We start from the raw sequence: 16,882 nt of genomic DNA on the forward strand, positions 1-16,882 counted from the left end.
CACGTGGTATGGGCCTCACAACCTCTCTTTACCAAGTGCCCGGCAGGGGCTGAGCAGTTTCCCATCCCGGCCGGAGAGCAGCAGAGGGGAGGGGACATGTGGTTGCCGATTCCGACCCAGGAGGGAGCGCGGGCTAGTGGTCAGAGCTAGGCGCCAGGACTCCATGTCAGAGCAAGGCAGCTGGGCCACCCGTGTCCCGCGTCGGGCGGGGCAGGATCCTCCCCCTCCCCTGGGCTGTCCAGGACCCCGTCCGTCCTGACGGGCACTTACTGGTCATCGCCGACTTTCTTCACCCAGGCCATGTCCCGCTCGGACTGACTGGTCGCCAGGTCCTAGAGAACGGACAAGCTCCGTCACCCTAACCCGGCACGCACACGCTCCGGGCAGCTCAGCCTGGCCCTGGTCCGTTTCCCACCCGCCCCTCTCCCCACCGGAGTGGCTGTCTCAGGACACCGTGAGCGACCCCTCCCTCAGGAGAGGCAGCACGGGCCGGCCCGAGGGCCTCTAGCCCCAGAGAGCTGAGCCCACTGGCTCCGTCTGTGGGTCGGTTGCAGAAGGGGCCTGGCCTCCTCCCCCAATGTCGCGACCCTAAGTATGGGCCAGCAGAGCGAGTCTGAGCGGCCCCACATCCCTGCACCCAAGATAGGACCCAAGGGGCATGAAGCCGAGAGCTGCAAACTCCCTATAGCCCTGCCTCAGTGCCCTGGCTGGCGGCTCAGAGCCGAGGAATGGGAGGGCAGGGGGGTCTTGCAGCCATCCCGGGGGGCTCCCAGCAAACAGAAGCCCCGCTTCCACATGCCAACCTGGTCCCCGTCCAGAGCTGGGGCAATGATAGGCCACAAGGCCCGATCCCTGCAAGGTGCCTAGGGTAGGATCGGGCCCCCGAACCCCCCTACCCCACCCCCCCAGCCCGGCCGCCCCCTCACCTGCGCCCGGGTCTCCTGCAGCTGCTTCAGCTCAGACTGCAGCCTCTCGCACTCGGCCTTGAGCTGCTCCTCGCGGCGCTGCCAGCTCTGGGCTTCGTGCCGGGTCTCGTCCAGCTCCGCCTCCAGCCGGCGCACCTCCAGCTCGCCCGGCTGCTCCAGGCTGCGGGGGCTCTGCCAGCCCATGGAGCGATCCCGCGCTGCGTGGGGAAGGGGGGGGCATAATGCTGGTGAAATGCTGGAGGGGGGGGCACACCCACCTCAGTGCTGCAGGCCAGCTCCCTCTAGCTCTACATTGCAGGCGATTTCTACCCTCCCGCGGTAACCCCGTGCGCGTGCCTCAGTTTCCCTAGGCACTGCGCCGCTATGGAGAATGCGATGGGAATTCGGGGCGTGGAGCCCAGAGGCCGGCTGCCCAGGCCAGCTCGTTCACAATGGCCTAGCCTCTTGGTATCCTGAGCCTGGCAGGGGGCTGTGACCGGGTGACACCTTTTGGCAGGGCCAAGGCTGGAGGTGGGTCTAGCTACAGACAGAGCTGGGCTGCTGGGGTGTGTGAGGGGGGTTTCGCTGGTTTGGCGGGCAGAGATGGGGGGGAAGGGGCATTGGCTCCGAGCTCCCTCTCCCCCAGACCGATTGTACCGATGGCTCCTGCTTCCTGGGCTGACAAGTCCGTGCTACCCTGTGTCCCTAATAAACCTTCCGTTCTCCCCGCCTGGCGGTGAGTGGGGGTGCAGGGCCCGGGGACAGGATCCCTCTGCCTCCCAGGGCTGGCCACTGTCCGTGCTACGCGCGGCCCCAGGTGGCAAGAACAGGCCTCCGAGCTCTGGCTTGACAGAGCCAGGGTCTGATCCTTCCCGGGGCTAACCCAGCATCACTCCATCGCTCCCAAGGGGTCAGATCCCCAGGGGCGTCAGCCGATCCAACGCCTGTGCCAGTCCCCCGCCCGGACAGCCAAGCTGGCAGCTTCCTCTGGGGTTTCCAATTAGCCCTTCCTCTCATTATATTTAAAGGCAGGCTCCAGCGACTCGCTCGGCTCGGTAATTAGCTGCCGTGATTAGAAGTGCCCGCACCGGAGGGCTCAGCCTGGCGGCTGTAGCTCCCGGGGGGAAGGAGGGACTGGGGGTGCCCGGGGTGGCCTCTTTTCTAAGGCAGGGGATCACACGAGTCTTGGGCACCTTTAACACGCATCCGGCCACATGCAGGGTGGGGGGCATCAGCCCTTCTCCCCCTCCCCAAACACCCCCCGGCCTCGTTCGTGAAGCCACCACGAGGAGACGCAGCCAGCGAAGGAGCCGGTGGGTTTGCTGTGCCGCTCCCAGAGGGATGGGGTCTGGGGAGGAGCAAGCTCCTGTCTTCCCACCCGCCCTTCTTTGCTTCCCCACTGTGACCCTGGAGAGCAGCGCTTGGCTGGCAGCGCCAGAGCGACCCTCCCGCGCCGAGATCCCGGAGCCACCAGAGAGCCGGGAGACACCTTGGAACCGGATCTTGTTATTTCACCACCCCCTACGGACGGGAACGCCGGGGCAGCCAACCAACTCCGGGGTCCTCCTCCGGCTCCCAGCCAGGGTGTGTGGCGTGTGAGCCCCTGGCTCCCTCTGACCACGGGGCTGAGGCTCCCCGGTTCACCCCCACACAGCCGCTCCCCCAAACGCACCACCGGCGTCTCCGCGCTTCGCCAGGGCTTTAACCAGGGCAGGGACCGGTACCATGGGACCAGACACTCGGAGCTGCCGCCCAGATGGGATCGGGCTCTGAACACCCGGCCCCTGGAGATAAACGCCAGGTGGCGGGCGGGTGGGGGTGGGGGGGGATCTGAACCCGGCCTATTCACCGGCCACGGGCCAGTCTGCGCTGATTAGGCCTCAGCTGGAGTCTTGTGTCCAGTTGTGGGCACCACATTGCAGGAGAGATGTGGAGTCATGGGAGAAGGTCCAGAGAAGAGCAACAAGAATGATGAAAGGTCGAGAGCCCATGAGCTGGGAGGGAAGATTGAAGGAATTGGGCTTGTTTAGTCTGGAAAGGAGAAGGCCAAGAGGGGACACGAGAGCAGTTTTCAAGAATCTAAAAGGGTGTCACAAGGAGGAGGGAGAAAAATTGTTCTCCTTGGCCTCTGAGGACCGGACAAGAGGCAATGGGCTTAAACTGCAGCAAGGGAGGTTGAGGTTGGACATTAGCAAAAACTTCCTGTCGGGGGGTTAAACACTGGAATAAATTGCCTAGGGGGTTGTGGAATCTCCATCACTGGAGCTATTGACGAGCAGGTTGGACAGACGCCTGTCAGGGATGATCTAGACGGTGCTGGGTCTTGCCGGGAGGGTGGGGGCCTGGACTCGGTGCCGTCTCGAGGTCCCTTCCAGCTCTAGGATTCTACGACTCGAGAGACAGGCGGCAAACGGAGGGGCTGCAGTGCCCTCTGCTGGCCCGACTGCGCCGTGGTGTTCTGGTCCAGGGCAGCGATTCCCAACCTTTCTTATACCGCGGACTGGCAAAGCCATCCACCAGCTTTGGGCAGGCCAGTAACGTTGTATTTGCATATCCGCATATTCACTGTGCAAATAATGAGTATGCAAATATAGGGATAAAATGTTACCGGACTGCCAAACCTCATCCCCCCCCACCCTGACTCCTGCCCCGCCCCACCCCTTGCCCCGGCCCCTCGTTCACTCCAACCCTGACTCCTGTGCCCCCCCATGTGCACACCCCCTGGCCTGAGCCCCCTCACACACTTATACTTCTTAGTGTAATTTATTTATTTATTCCCCCCCCCCCAGCCGAGTATCTCACAAGCAAGACCGTTAGCGGGAACCATACGGCGGAGCCCTACGGAGCCAGGACCAGAGCAGGGAGGGGCCGCAGCCTGGGACGACGTGCGGTGGGGAAGTCCCCCCCACAGCAACACACGCGGCCGCCAACGCACCCACGGCCACGGCCAGGCCAGACAGAGGGCATGGGGCAGGAAATGGCTGGGCAGCCTCAGCCCACCTCCCACGGCCCCGCCCGTCTCACCCAGCGCTGTGTCCCGGCTCTGCCCCGCATACGCCCCTTCCAGCATCCAGTTCGCGGCTACCGCCTCCTCCCCACCTCTGTCTGCCAGCCCGTGGGGCCGCCCCCCAGCCCGCCCCCATGGGCGTGGCCCGGCAGCCAGGGGTACACGGACCAGCAGGTTGGGAACCGCTGCCTTCGAGCGGGCGGCCCAGCAAACCCCGCGGGGCGCTGGAGAGGCGTCTGGCCAGGAGCCGGGCTTAGCAGCAGGGGGACGGAAAGAGAACAAAAGCCTCCGTAGCCCACGGCACCGTTAACAGGGTCAGATTAGCCCAGTGGGGCTCGACCACTTTGCCATCCTGGGCCGCTCTCTGCACGGTCAGCGGGTCAGGTCCGCGCACCGTATCGACTACCTGTATGGCTCTGAGGACGTCACATGGGCCGCAGCTGCCTGCTGATTGGCCCACAAGCAGTCCGGGGGTGGTGGGTTGAGAACTGCCGAATTAGCCAATCCTAATTATGACTCCGACTGCGCTGCACAGAATCCCGGCTGGGGAAGGCCACCCCTCTTCCTGGGCAGAACCAAAAGACTCACCGTGCGTCAGGCCGGGGCTGCCGTGGAGCGACAGGTATTGGACCTCCTGGTTCTGCAGCTGGGAGCTGAGGTTCTGGAAGGAGTTGCCATCTCGCTGTCTCAGCTGCTGCTCCAGGTTCCGGATCCGAGTCAGATGCGTCTCCACCAAAGCTCTCTGGGGGTGGGGGGGGGGGGGGGAAGAGCGTGAGAAGGGAAGAGAGGCGAGCTGCAAATCTCCCCCCCCATACACACCCAGCCTTCTCAGGGAGTTCTGTGCGGGTGCCCACGGAGCTTGTGGGTCCGTCCTGCACAAGGCCCGGCTCCCAGGGGTGCACGGGGCTGTACATTCTGTATATACCCGCCAGAGCCTAAGCGCGAATCTGATGGCCACCACTTCGGCTGACACCCCAAGGAACGAACCTCCCGAACTAAAACCAGCTTGGGAGAAAGCTCAGCAGCCGGCCTGGGTAACGGATCAGTCCCCGTCGCGCACGCTTGCCAGCGGGTCGCACCAACGAGACTCGGTAGCCGAAATACACGCAGCGTGGAGGGCAGATTTTCCAGTTACAATGGGAGTTCAGCTGATGCCAGCGCCAGCCTGGGGAAGCTGCCCAGCTGCTCCCAGGGCCGCGCCCTCAACCTCACCCTCTAGATCTGCCAGCAACAGACAGCTGACCCATCGAACTCAAAGCATTACAGTTCACTGGCCCAGTCCCCGCCTCCCTCGCACGTGCCGTCCGTCCCAGCTGTGCAGCCACGCCCCCCCCCCCCCAAACCAGCAGCCAGTTGTAACCTCTTAGCCTGATCTCTTGCACTCCTGGGCGGTCCTGGGCACCCCTCTGTCTCGGGACCAGCTTTTATTTCTTCCGTCCCACCAAAACCAGGCGTGCTGGCTGAGAACCACAATATTCCCACAGGACTCCTGCCCGCAAACGAAGGAAGTACGGATTGGGTACATGGACCGCAAGGTGGATAGAAAGCTGGCTAGACTGTCGGGCCCAACGGGTAGCGACCAACAGCTCCATGTCAGGTTGGCGGCCGGTTTCTAGCGGAGTGCCCCAAGGATCAGTTCTAGGGCTGGTTTTGTTCAGCATCTTGATTAACGACCTGGCTGAGGGGATGGATTACACCCTCTGCAAATTTGCATGACACTAAGCTGGGGGAGAGGTGGATACGCTGCAGGGCAGGGAAGGGTCCAGAGTGTCCCTGACAGATTAGAGGATTGGGCCAAAAGAAATCTGAGGAGGTTCAACAAGGACAAGTGCAGAGTCCTGCCCTTGGGAGGGAAGAATCCCAGGCATTGGTACGGGCTGGGGGCCGACTGGCTACGCAGCAGTTCTGCAGAAAAGGACCTGGGGGCTACAACGGATGAGGAGCTGAATATGAGTCAGGGCGCCCTTGTAGCCAAGAAGGCTAACGGCATATCAAGGTGCATTAAGAGGAGCATTGCCAGCAGATCCAGAGACGTCATTATTCCCCTTTATTCGACTCTGGTGAGGCCACATCTGGAGTGTTGTGTCCAGTTCAGGGTCCCCCACTGCAGAAGGGATGTGGACGCATTGGAGAGGGTCCAGCGGAGGGCGACCAAAATGATTCGGGGGCTGGAGCACATGGCCTACGAGGAGAGGCTGAGGGATTTGGGCTTGTTTAGTCTGCAGAAGAGAAGAGTGAGGGGGGATCTGAGAGCAGCCTGCAACTCCCTGCAGGGGGTTCCAAAGAGGATGGAGAGAGGCTGGTCTCAGTGGTGGCAGAACGAGGAGCAATGGGCTCAGGTTGCAGTGAGGCAGGTCTAGGTTGGATATTGGGAAAAACGATTTCCCTAGGAGGAGGGTGAAGCGCTGGGCTGGGTTCCCTAGGGGGAGGCTGGAATCTCCATCCCTCGAGGTGTTTAAGTCCCGGCTTGACCAAGCCCTGGCTGGGTTGATTGAGTTGGGTTGCTCCTGCCTTGGGCAGGGGGCTGGACTCGATGACTCCTGAGGTCTCTTCCAGCCCTAGGATTCTAGGACCCACCAGACTTGCCAATCATAATGGTGCCTCCTGGTGCTAAAATCGAGACACCTTCTGAAAAAGTCCCTGGGCCGAGGAACACCCCAACCACAAGCCAGTTCAAAGCACTTTGGAGAGCAGGATGAAACCGCGACAAGTCGGAGAATTGGTCTGAAATGAACCAGAGGAAATTCAACAAAAGACAAGCGGCCACGCACGTAGGATGAGGGCCGGGGAGGAGGGGGGGAATCAAATCCCTTTTAATCGGCTAACCTGCTGGGCGTTCGCTTGATCCGGAGGGGACGGTGACGCACAACGGGCGTATGAGTCAGCCGTGCGCCACAGTCAAAAAGCCCAACATCGTTCCGGGGTGTTACGAGCCAGCGTGTCGGACAGGAGGTGTGATTTACGCGAGGAAGTGAGGTCGGTGTTACCACGGGGTGTGAACATTTCTCTGGCGCCAGCAGCACTAGACTGACGGGAGAACTCGCGGCGGGGGAGCATCTACGTCGACGGGAGAAGCCCTCCCTGCGGCAGCATCTGCGTGGAAAAGCCATAGCAGCATCGCTGCAGCGTTTCCAGTGTGGACAAGCCGGGCGGCGGGTGAAGCGTCCCCTTGTGGAGGCTAGCCTCCTGGCCCCGCCTCCTCGGGCCAAGACCCCGCCCCTTCTGGCAGAGGCCCCGCCCCTTGGCCCTGGCTGGACAGCCAAGCCTGGAGCCTCTCCCCCATTCCTCTCCCCCAGTGCTGTGTCAGGGGAAGATTTTTCGGGGAGCCCCCAAATGGGCCAGGGCTGTGGGCACAGTCCCCATGGGCCTATGCAGTAATCTGCCCCAGTCCCCACTCGGGCGGTGTGAAGTTTGGGGGAGGCTAGCCTCCCCTAGCCGCCATGATGTACCACCCATGTGGACGAGCCCAAAGGCCTGGGAGGGATGTCTCCTGCCCTGGGGAGGGCCCAGATGGAGAGTGTGTCCGGTTCTGGGCAGAAAGACGCAGAGAAACTGGAAAGAGTCCAGAGAAGAGCAAGGAAAAGGATCAGAGGGTTAGAAAACCGGCTCCCGGGTGCAGCCACAGAGACATAGCTTAGGTGGTAGGAAAACTTCCTAACTCCCCCGTGAGTTGCACTCCCGGCGTCGGAGGGAGGTTCGTGTTCCAAATACCTCTGCAGATCCGGCCCACGCGAGGCGCTGTGCACGCATGTTTGGCGCCTTCGTGCAGCCCTGAGCAACGCGAGGCCGGGACGCAGCTGTAAGCAACAAGGAACGGCTGCCCCAGGGAGCCCAGAGCACTTTCAAACCAGAGAAGCCGTGATAAGACCCATTAATAAAAGTCACGTTCTCAGCCGCACTGCGGTGGACTCGGATACAGGCATCACCCGGGGAAAGTAATCGAGTTACGCGGCTCGATGCGAGAACTCAGCCCCCAGTGTGATGGCTGTGCCTCCGAGCACTCTGCGTGCCCCTCACGCAAACAGCCCCGCACGGTAAAGTACTGCAGGGCAATAGCTTCCTCCCTGCCTGACAGGTGCAAGGAGAGGGGAAACTCAACACGGAGTCAGCGGCAGAACTGGAAATAGAATCCTGGAACCCGGACAATAGAATCCCGGAATCCAGGACAATAGAATCCCTGAATCCCTGATAATAGAATCCCGGAATCCTGGACAACAGAGTCCCATAATCCAGGACAATAGAATCCCTGAATCCCTGATAATAGACTCCTGGAATCCCGGACAACAGAGTCCCATAATCCAGGACAATAGAATCCCGGAATCCCAGACAACAGAATCCTGGATAATAGAATCCCAGAGTCCCAGACAATACAATTCCAGACAATAGAATCCCAGACAATAGAATCCTGGAATCCAGGACAACAGAATTACGGACAATTAGAATCCTGGAAAACCTGACAATGGAATCCCTGACAACAGAAACCCAAAATCCGAATCCCAGAGACCCTGACAATAGAACCCCAGAGACCCGACACTGGTTCCCTGCAAACAAGCCCACATCCACAGGAGTATTTAGGCCCCTAACTCCCAGAAAGTGAGGGGCCTAAATACCTTGGCAGATCTGGGCCATACTCTCCTCTGAAAGCCAGGAGGCCTAAGTCTCGGTCCTCTGCTCTAGCCACCAGGGAGAGACTCCAAGACCAGAGAGACTCTCTGGCTCCTTATGCAGCCTCCTGCTACCGCAGCCTCCGAGTGCTTCAGTCCTCAATGCGTTTGGCCTACACCAGCGCTAACTCCTCCGCAGAGCCATGCAGAGACTAAGGGTCTTGCCCAAGGTTACACCGGACATCTGTGGCAGAGCGGGGACTCAACCCAAAGCCAGTTCCTTAACCCCCCGACTAGCCTTCCTCTTCCTACCTGCCGGCCGCCCACCGAAGGGCTAATCACTTCCTCGGGTACATTTCTGAGTGGCGGGCGGTAATCGGAGGCCGGCAGCAGGCACATGGCCCCGCACTGCGCTGCGACCTACCATCTCCCCCAGCTCCGACTCCAGGTCGGCCTTCTCCACGCACAGCTTCTCGTACGCCCGGATCATCTCGTCCAGCTGCTCTTCCCGCTCCTTGCTCTTCTGCAGCTGGAAAGCGGGAAAGGGAGGCTGTTTGCAGGGAGATCGGGCCTCTCCGATCGGGCCCGTCAGGGGAGGAGGGGGCCTTGGAGCAACAATCACATGCTAATGGTACTAGAGGCAGAGAGCTGAGTGGGGGGTGGGGATGCTGATCCTGCCCCAGCCAGAGGGAAGTGGCCACACGAACACCTTAAAACAGGCAGAGACCGACTTGGAAATGCAGCCACCTCTGGGGGGCAACGCAGCCACCGATTCACAGCGCCCACGAACGTTTTCGACAGGGAAGAGACGAAAGCCACCCTGCCTGGCTTGGGAGGAGCGGGGGCAGCTACCGGAGCTGGAATCTGGCCAGGACGTCCGACGGGTGAGGGAGGACCCGGAAGGGCCGCTGGCCACATGGGACCCACCCCATGCATCCCAGTGGCCCCAGATCCCAGACTTAACACGCCTGCCTCACAGCACCACCCTCCAGGGGCCTGTAAACCCCTCTCCTAAAGGCTGAGAAATCATCTATCAGGTTCTGCAAACGGTCCCCCCCCCCCGGCAATTACCAGAGCTGGGATTCCCGCCCCCACCCCGGATCGGGCCCTACAAACCCCCTGCAAGCCACAGACTCACGCAGCGCCGCAGAGCTAGCCTCCCTCACCCAGCCCCCGCTAGGCACCCAGGGGCCCCGGCCGGCCAGCCGCCCACCCCCTCGCGCCACCCACCTCATGCTGGAATTGGTTCAGCTGCTCCTGCAGACTGGCCTTCTCGCTCTTCAGCACCGAGAACTCCTGGGGGTCGTAGACGGAGAAGAGGCGCTCCTCCCCATAGTCGCAGATCACCGGGTACTGCGGCCCCGGGTGCAAGCAGAGCCGGGCGTCAGCAACCCGCAGCCCGCACCCCGACCACCCCCGGCAGCATCCGCCGGAGAGGAGGGGTTCCAGGGAGGTCAAGGGTGGGATAATGGGGCGGGCGGTGCTGGGGGGGCAGTCAGGGCATAGAGAGGGGGGATGAGAAGGATGGGGGTGGGGGGCAGGCAGTGGGCGGGGAGAAGGTGGGGAAGGACAGGAGAGTCAGGGGGACCCAGGAGGTGGGGAGCAGGGGTGGGTGGATGGGGGTGGGGTCTCGGAGGAGTCGGGGGGGAGTTGAATATAGGGTGGGGCCAAGCCACTCCTGGCTATTTGGGGGGGGCACAGACTCCCCCGGCCTTCCCGACTCTCCATACAATTTCAGTACCCGACGTGGTCTGATCAAATCCGCCCCCCAGAGGCGCCACACGCCGCACTGTAAACACGCCCCCAGGCCCCGCTGCCCGAGACCCCAGAGCCGGCCCGGACACCGGGCCCCTGCCCCAGCGGGGCCACGCCTGCCCCCCGGCGCCTCACCTTGAGCTCGTACATCTTCAGCCGCCTCTTCAGGGCGGCGTTCTCCCGCTCCAGGCCGGTCAGGCGGTTCTTGATGTCGTCGTAGGCCGTGATGAGGGCGAAGTGGGAGGCGGAGCACATCTCGCCGGAGAGGTCCGTGGTGGGGCTGTCCAGCCAGCCCTCATCCTGGCACAGGGCCTCCTGCGTGAGGATGGTGATGTCATCCTCGAACATGGAGTCCATCGCAGGGCGCGGGACGGGCCTTCAGCGGGACGCGCCGGGGCTCAGCCAACCCTGCCTGCAACAGAGCCCCAGGGGCCGGGGGGAAGAGGGGAAGCGAGGCCTAGTGGTTAAGCAGCAGTCCTCCTGCTAGGGGTTTGGTCATCCTCCGGCGGCAGCCAAGCAACATCCAAAGGGCGGGAGAGACGGCCCCTGCCCCAGAGCGCTTACCGCCCCCACGAGCTGACACAGGACACATGATCCCCAGACGGGTGGGGCCGAGATTTACCCCGGTCACCCAGGGAGTCTGTGGCAGATGCAGGACTCAAACCCAAGTCTCCCACGTGCCAGCCCGGCCACAAGAATAAAGAACCAGTCTGCCTTTGCCAACAAACTTCCCAGCGGGCCTTGGACGAGTCGCTTAGCCAGGGCATTAGCACTGGGGAGACACGCGGGGGGTTGCTTATGGATGGGGAGCCTCTGCGGCCCCCTCCGGAGATATTCCAGTTCTGCCCAGCAGATTCCACAGCTAGGTGCTCTGTTTTTACCGGTGGTGCACATTCACACCTGCCTTGGCGCAGATAAAAAATTATTCCGCACGCGGGTGGAGGGAAAAAATCCGCGGGTGGGGGGAAAGAGGGAACACTGGCGGACAGCGGGTGAGGCTTTTTAAAAGCAGACCAGGAGACGGGCAGAGAACGGTCCCCATCTCACAGCGGCAGGGAGACAGATGGGAGTTTACGAATGAACTGCTAGTAAAAAAAATAAATAAAAAAAACCAGAGCCTTCTCTCCTGGAACACCAGAGGAATCCGGGGCACCGTGGCTCCAGTCTGGTGAGCGCAGCGGGCGGATAAATTAACAAACCCCGGTAACGATGAAATGAAAAGATCTCGCGGCCGGGAGACGGGTGCCGATGGAATGGCTTTAAAAAAGGGGGCGGAGTCTAGAAGGACCCAAAGTTCTCACTAGCCCCTCCCTTCCCCCAACATCCAGAAGGAGGGGAGCCTAGGGCCTGACGTAGCAATGCTAGTGGCACAGCGAGTCACAGTAGCCAAGGAGGCGGATGCGAGCGGAACCCGCCGAGCAATTTCAGTGCCGGCGTGTCCTCACCTTGCATCCGAGGGGACAAAAGCCACGGCAGTCGCAGAGCCCTGGTCCTAAGGAATCTACAGCCTTGTCCAGGCAGATCTCAGAGGGTTACACGTCGTTTGGGTCCCAAAAGAACATCATGGCTGTGTCTAGACGGGCCAGTTTTTTTGGAAATTCAGCCGCTTTTCCGGAAAATCTTGCCAGCTGTCTACACTGGCCGCTTGAATTTCCGCAAAAGCACTGACAAGCTCATGTAAGATTGTCGGTGTTCTTGCGGAAATACTATGCTGCTCCCGTTCGGGCAAAAGTCCTTGTGCACAAAACTTTTGCGCAAAAGGGCCAGTGTAGACAGCTCAGATTTGTTTTCCGCAAAAAAGCCCCGATCATGAAAATGGCGATCGGGGCTTTTTTGTGGAAAAGCGCGTCTAGATTGGCACGGACGCTTTTCCGCAAAAAGTGCTTTTGCGGAAAAGTGTCCGTGCCAATCTAGACGCTCTGTTCCGAAAATGCTTTTAATGGAAAACTTTTCTGTTAAAAGCATTTGCGGAAAATCATGCCAGTCTAGACGTAGCCCATCAGTTAGGAAGGGGTTTTTTGGCTACATTTATACTCATCTAATTTTTAGCCTGCAGGCAGTTACGCTGGTCAAAAGATGCTTTCTACCAGTGGCGTATCTTCTCCCCATATAGGTACAGGCTGAACCTCTCTAGTCCGGCAACCTCCGTGGTCCGGCAACCTCCGTGGTCCGGCAGGATGTGAGTTCACCAGATGCCCGCTTTGCAGGGGTGTGGCCAAGTGTTCTGTGGTCCCAGTTTGTTTACAGCCCCCAGTCCTGGCTCTTGGTGTCCCGGGCTGTTTTTTTGCTCTAATTTACCCCCAAAATGTCTTCTAAGAGGTCAGCCAGCAGTGGGAGTGCTCGACCATCCTGACCTCCCTGATTCGGCAAATTTTCCGGTTTGGCCCCACTCAGGTCCCGAGGATGCCGGGCTGCAGAGGTTCGACCTGTATCAGCACCTTGCTACCAGTGAAACCACAGCTGCTCCGGGGCAGAAGGCAGGACTTTACCACCACCCGCCTAGTTAAAGCAACATTGCTCCTGCGTAGACAGGATCGGAGCCCCACCACCCCTGTGGGGCAGGCAGTGGCGAATTCCGGCAGGAGGCGACGGGAACGGAACCGGGCTGCTTCACCAAGGCACGCGAGGCGCTCGTAGCGCAGAGGTGATGTGCCGGGGGCGGGGGGAGGAGGGTGTCCATGCCGTGCCAGGAAGCGGGGGTGAGTGGAAGGAGTCTGAGCCGCTGTACCGAGGGGGCCAGACGTGCACATTAGACTCCCCTGCGATTCGTGGCCCAGAGAATTAAGGGACTTGCTCAAGGCCCCAGAGGAAGTCTGTGGCTGAGCCAGAAATAAATCCCCATCCCTGAGGTCCCCTGCCTTCGCCGCATGGTTCACCTTCCTCCCTAGAAATACAAGGCAGGACTCCAGTGCGCCCTATGGAATAACACATACCTCCCACCCAAAAACCCAACCAGCCCCCCGATTCCTGGCAGAACCCCCCCCCGTGAAGACCTGGCCGGGCCACCCTCTCTGCTTCAAGTCACCAGTTTGACTCCAGCCTGGCCCAGCTGCTGATGGAACAACGGGAAGGAGACGGAGCTGCAGCAGGCAGGTGCCTTCGGCACAGCTGGCACCAGCAAGGAACCAGGCCCTGAGGAGCCCTCGCTCGTTACCAGCTGGGTCCCTCTGGGGACAGGCTAATGGACTAAACAGGATCCAGGCAGGGGAACAGCCCGGCTCCCTCCCCTCCAGGGCCTGAGCTGCCCTCCACCTGGAGGGATACTCCCAGGCACCAGCTAACCATGACCTGGGAAGCAGCACCCGCTAAGGCTGTGGGTAACCAGTAACCCCTCCCCATCTACTCAAATGCAGGGCGTTTTTAACTGGAATTGTGCTGGCCAATGCAGCACACACCAGTGTAACCGGCAGGACCCAGCAACTAACTCAGTGGTGAAGACCGACCGTGCGAGTCAGGGGAGCTGGATTCTCCTCCCAGCTTTTCTGGGGACGGTGAATTCAGCCGCTCCCTTCCTCTCACCGAGCGGCCGGGGCTCCTTAGCCAGCAGGCTCTGTCGCTCCCACTGCGGGATTCGCTGACAGTCCCGAGCAAGCCTCTTTGCGCCAGGCGCTGTACACGCCCAGCTTGCCAGCCCTCTGGAGCGAGCACGCGGGAGATACGGGTGTTAGCGCTTCGCACGACAGCCCGAGGGGGAGTAAGCGGCAGACGTGGGAACAGAACCCAGGGCCCGCACGCCCCACCGTGCTGCTCTAGCCACCGGGCCGCACTGCCTTTGCAGGACCACACCGGGCCCCGATCCGAGTCGAGGCCTTGATGCCCGACTGTCATCCGACCCGTTCGATCAGCTCCAAGCCCTCCGGACTCGGAATCTCACCGCCCAGAGCGGACGCCAGTTGCGCTCTGCAGAAGCCCGGCTCCGTTTCAAGCCGCACGGCTATTCAGATATGACGGCTGCTCCCCCACCAGCTCCCTCGCCGGCTCCCCCTGCTCCCAGCCCGGTGAGAGGGCCAAAGGGCCTCGTGGGGCACTTTAAACCTCAGCAGGAAAGGACAGCCAGGCCCAGCCGGCCACCGAACAGGGGCTGGGGTTACTGAAAGAGCCCAGGCCACAACCTCCTGGGGGAGGAGGAAGGCTAAAAGATAATGCGGCCACTGACCTTTACTTGCTCCCTGAGCACCTGTGTTCAGCCTCTTGTTAACAGAGAGGACCCAAAGCCAGCACCACACACAACCTCTCAGGGGAGCAGGAGAGTTACAGGAGCTAGTAATAAACCTTGATGTTTATACCGGAGCCCGGAAAACGTCATTCATCCTCGGACCACTGCCACGAGGCACTGGGAGGAATGGTGGGGTTGTGAGACCTGCTTCCCAGATGGGGAAACCGAGGCACGGGAGGATTCCAGCCTAGCTTGTCCAAGAGTGGCCATGGATTGAGACACTGTAGGGGCCTGACTTTTGGAGGGCACTGAGTAACTGCAGCTCTAGTCAACCAGATCTCGAGGGGCTCAGTTCCTCTGACCGCCACATCCCCTACACGCCCCGCAGGTTGGGCTCCCTAAAAACAGAAGCGCCCAGACGTCAGCATCTACCTGAACACGTGGCTGTTAGTCACAAAGAGAACCTGTGTCAAAGCCAGGAATAGCCTGGGCTCCCAATCGGTGTTCCCTCTAATTTTTGCCAACCATGTGCAGAATAATGTTATGTGCGCTGAGGTAGGTGCGGATGTGCACCACCAGGAGAAACAAAAAACCTAGGTGTGGGTGTGCTGTTACTCAGCTGGCTGGCATGGGAATCTCTCCTGAGCAGCCGCCCAAGCGCCCAGCGTACAGGGAACACGGCTCCCAATGCCATGTTCTAACCATTAGACCACGCTCCCACCCTGAGGTAGGATCAGAAACCAGGCACCCCAAGTCCCATCCCCGTCCTCTGAGCCCTATCCCACACTTCTGCCAACTCCACAAAACTCCACACACCCCCGCCGCCGCATTTCCAGATCTAAAACTCCCCTCTGGATTCTATTCCTGCTTCTGAGTATGGTGTTAATGGGCTTTCTTATGGCGTACGGCCAACTGGTGGGGGGTGCAGCAGCCCCCCCCCGCCCAGATAGAGCAGCCCTTGTCCACAGCGGGCCCGGGGCACTCTAGCCCTCCCCCGGCTCCCCTCCCGTTTAATCAGTTAACCATCCCTACTTCTAAGGGGGGAGTTGACTCAAGAGTTTACCACAGGATGACTTGAGAAGCAGGACTCCTGGGTCCAGTCCTGGATCCAGCAAGGGATTTGGGTCTAGTGGTTAGAGCAGGATGGCAGGGTCCTCGTCCCAATTCTGCCACGGCCGCACCGCGTGCTCCCGTTGCCGCTCCGTGCCTCGGTTTCCCCACCCGTGCAACACGGCTAACGAAACCTCCCTGCCAGCGTGCCGTGCTGAGTATTCTCCCCCGGCAGCCCTGCCGGAGGGACCCGAGAGCCTACAGCAGCGTCCGATCAATCAAAACACGGAGCCCCTCCCCGGCTCAAACAGGAGAGCAACATAATGCAATCGCTGCAGCTTCCCTGTTATTGCAGTTCATTTGTTTCGCGCCGCCTCTCCATTGCTAATCGTCAGCCTGCTGCGGACTTTGTATTACCGTGCGCAGTCGCCTTGCCGGAGGTCTGGGCACGGGGGAAGCCGTGGATTTTAGGAGCTCGGGCGGGGAGGGGAGGGGGGAGGTTTCTGACACCTAGGGAGGTGTGGGTGGCAAACGGCGATGAACACCGCAGGAAGAATGCCCCCGCCCATCGGGATTCTCTGCCAGGCCTGCGAGACCACGCGCAGGGCCGGCAGATCCCCCGGGTTTCCAGCCGCGTCGGGTTTTCTCCTACCGCGGTTACGAAAGTGACACGCCGGTAAAGCCAGGGGCGGGACCATTGCCCCCAGCGCTGACCGGGAGAGCCGCCGGCCCCCTCTGCGGCCCCTCCCGGCGCTGCCAGCACCACCCGCACACTCTAAGGAAGCAAACCTGCCCTCGCTTGGGAGACGGGCTTGGTGACAACCTTGCAGCCCCCGGATTTCTGTCGAGGGTGTAACAGCCGACGCTGATGGGGTCATCCCTGGATTTCAGGGGTCACCACCACTCCCGGGGAATGAGGCAGCTCCCCTATCCTGTGTCACGGTCCCCAGCTGTCTGCAGATCCCACGAGGGTGGGATTCAGACACCTGAATCTTCCCCCTCCCGAAATACCTGCACTGACAGACCACGCTGCACATCACATTAGTTTCCGGGGGAGTGAACTTTGCAACCATACGGCCTAAAAACTTCTTCTCTTTTTTCTATGAATGAACGGGAAGCCAAAAACGCCCCAGCTGCAGAACAATGTCCCCTCTCATGTTTCCCATGCAGGTGCGGAATAAATGTTACACCAGCGAGGCATGTGCGGATGTGCACCACCGGGAGAATCCCACACTGCCGGTGGTGGGCGCTGTGCTAAGCAGCCCGGTAGCACTGGAATCTCTCCTGGTCTCAGCTGACAGGGAGCGTGGGGGCAGAATCACAGAGCATTCGAGCCCCAAAAGCAAGCAGGCAGGCCAAGCACCGGCAGGCTCCGTTTCCAGCGCGAAGACACGGTCGCAAACAG

General features: G+C 60.8%; 1 protein-coding gene across 4 annotated transcripts in view; it reads right to left on the bottom strand.

Moving 5' to 3' along the window:
- The window catches only part of TBKBP1 (TBK1 binding protein 1), a 75,305-nt gene that overhangs the window by 42,280 nt on the left and 16,143 nt on the right, over positions 1–16,882 (bottom strand). For 3 of the 4 annotated variants that reach the window (XM_075911411.2, XM_075911412.2, XM_075911409.2), the window contains exons 2-7: positions 10,407–10,683; positions 9,747–9,869; positions 8,941–9,045; positions 4,501–4,654; positions 927–1,123; positions 271–332 (exon numbers count right to left, since the gene is read on the bottom strand). In XM_075911411.2, coding sequence (XP_075767526.1) covers positions 271–332; positions 927–1,123; positions 4,501–4,654; positions 8,941–9,045; positions 9,747–9,869; positions 10,407–10,628 — 863 coding nt within the window. In that variant the 5' untranslated portion in view covers positions 10,629–10,683. The remainder of the gene's footprint in view (positions 1–270; positions 333–926; positions 1,124–4,500; positions 4,655–8,940; positions 9,046–9,746; positions 9,870–10,406; positions 10,684–16,882) is intronic. The other variant, XM_075911410.2, reaches the window with a different exon arrangement.

Source organism: Pelodiscus sinensis, chromosome 29 (genome assembly GCF_052426305.1).
Source record: "Pelodiscus sinensis isolate ZL-2025 chromosome 29, ASM5242630v1, whole genome shotgun sequence".
NCBI classification, from domain to species: Eukaryota; Metazoa; Chordata; order Testudines; family Trionychidae; genus Pelodiscus; species Pelodiscus sinensis.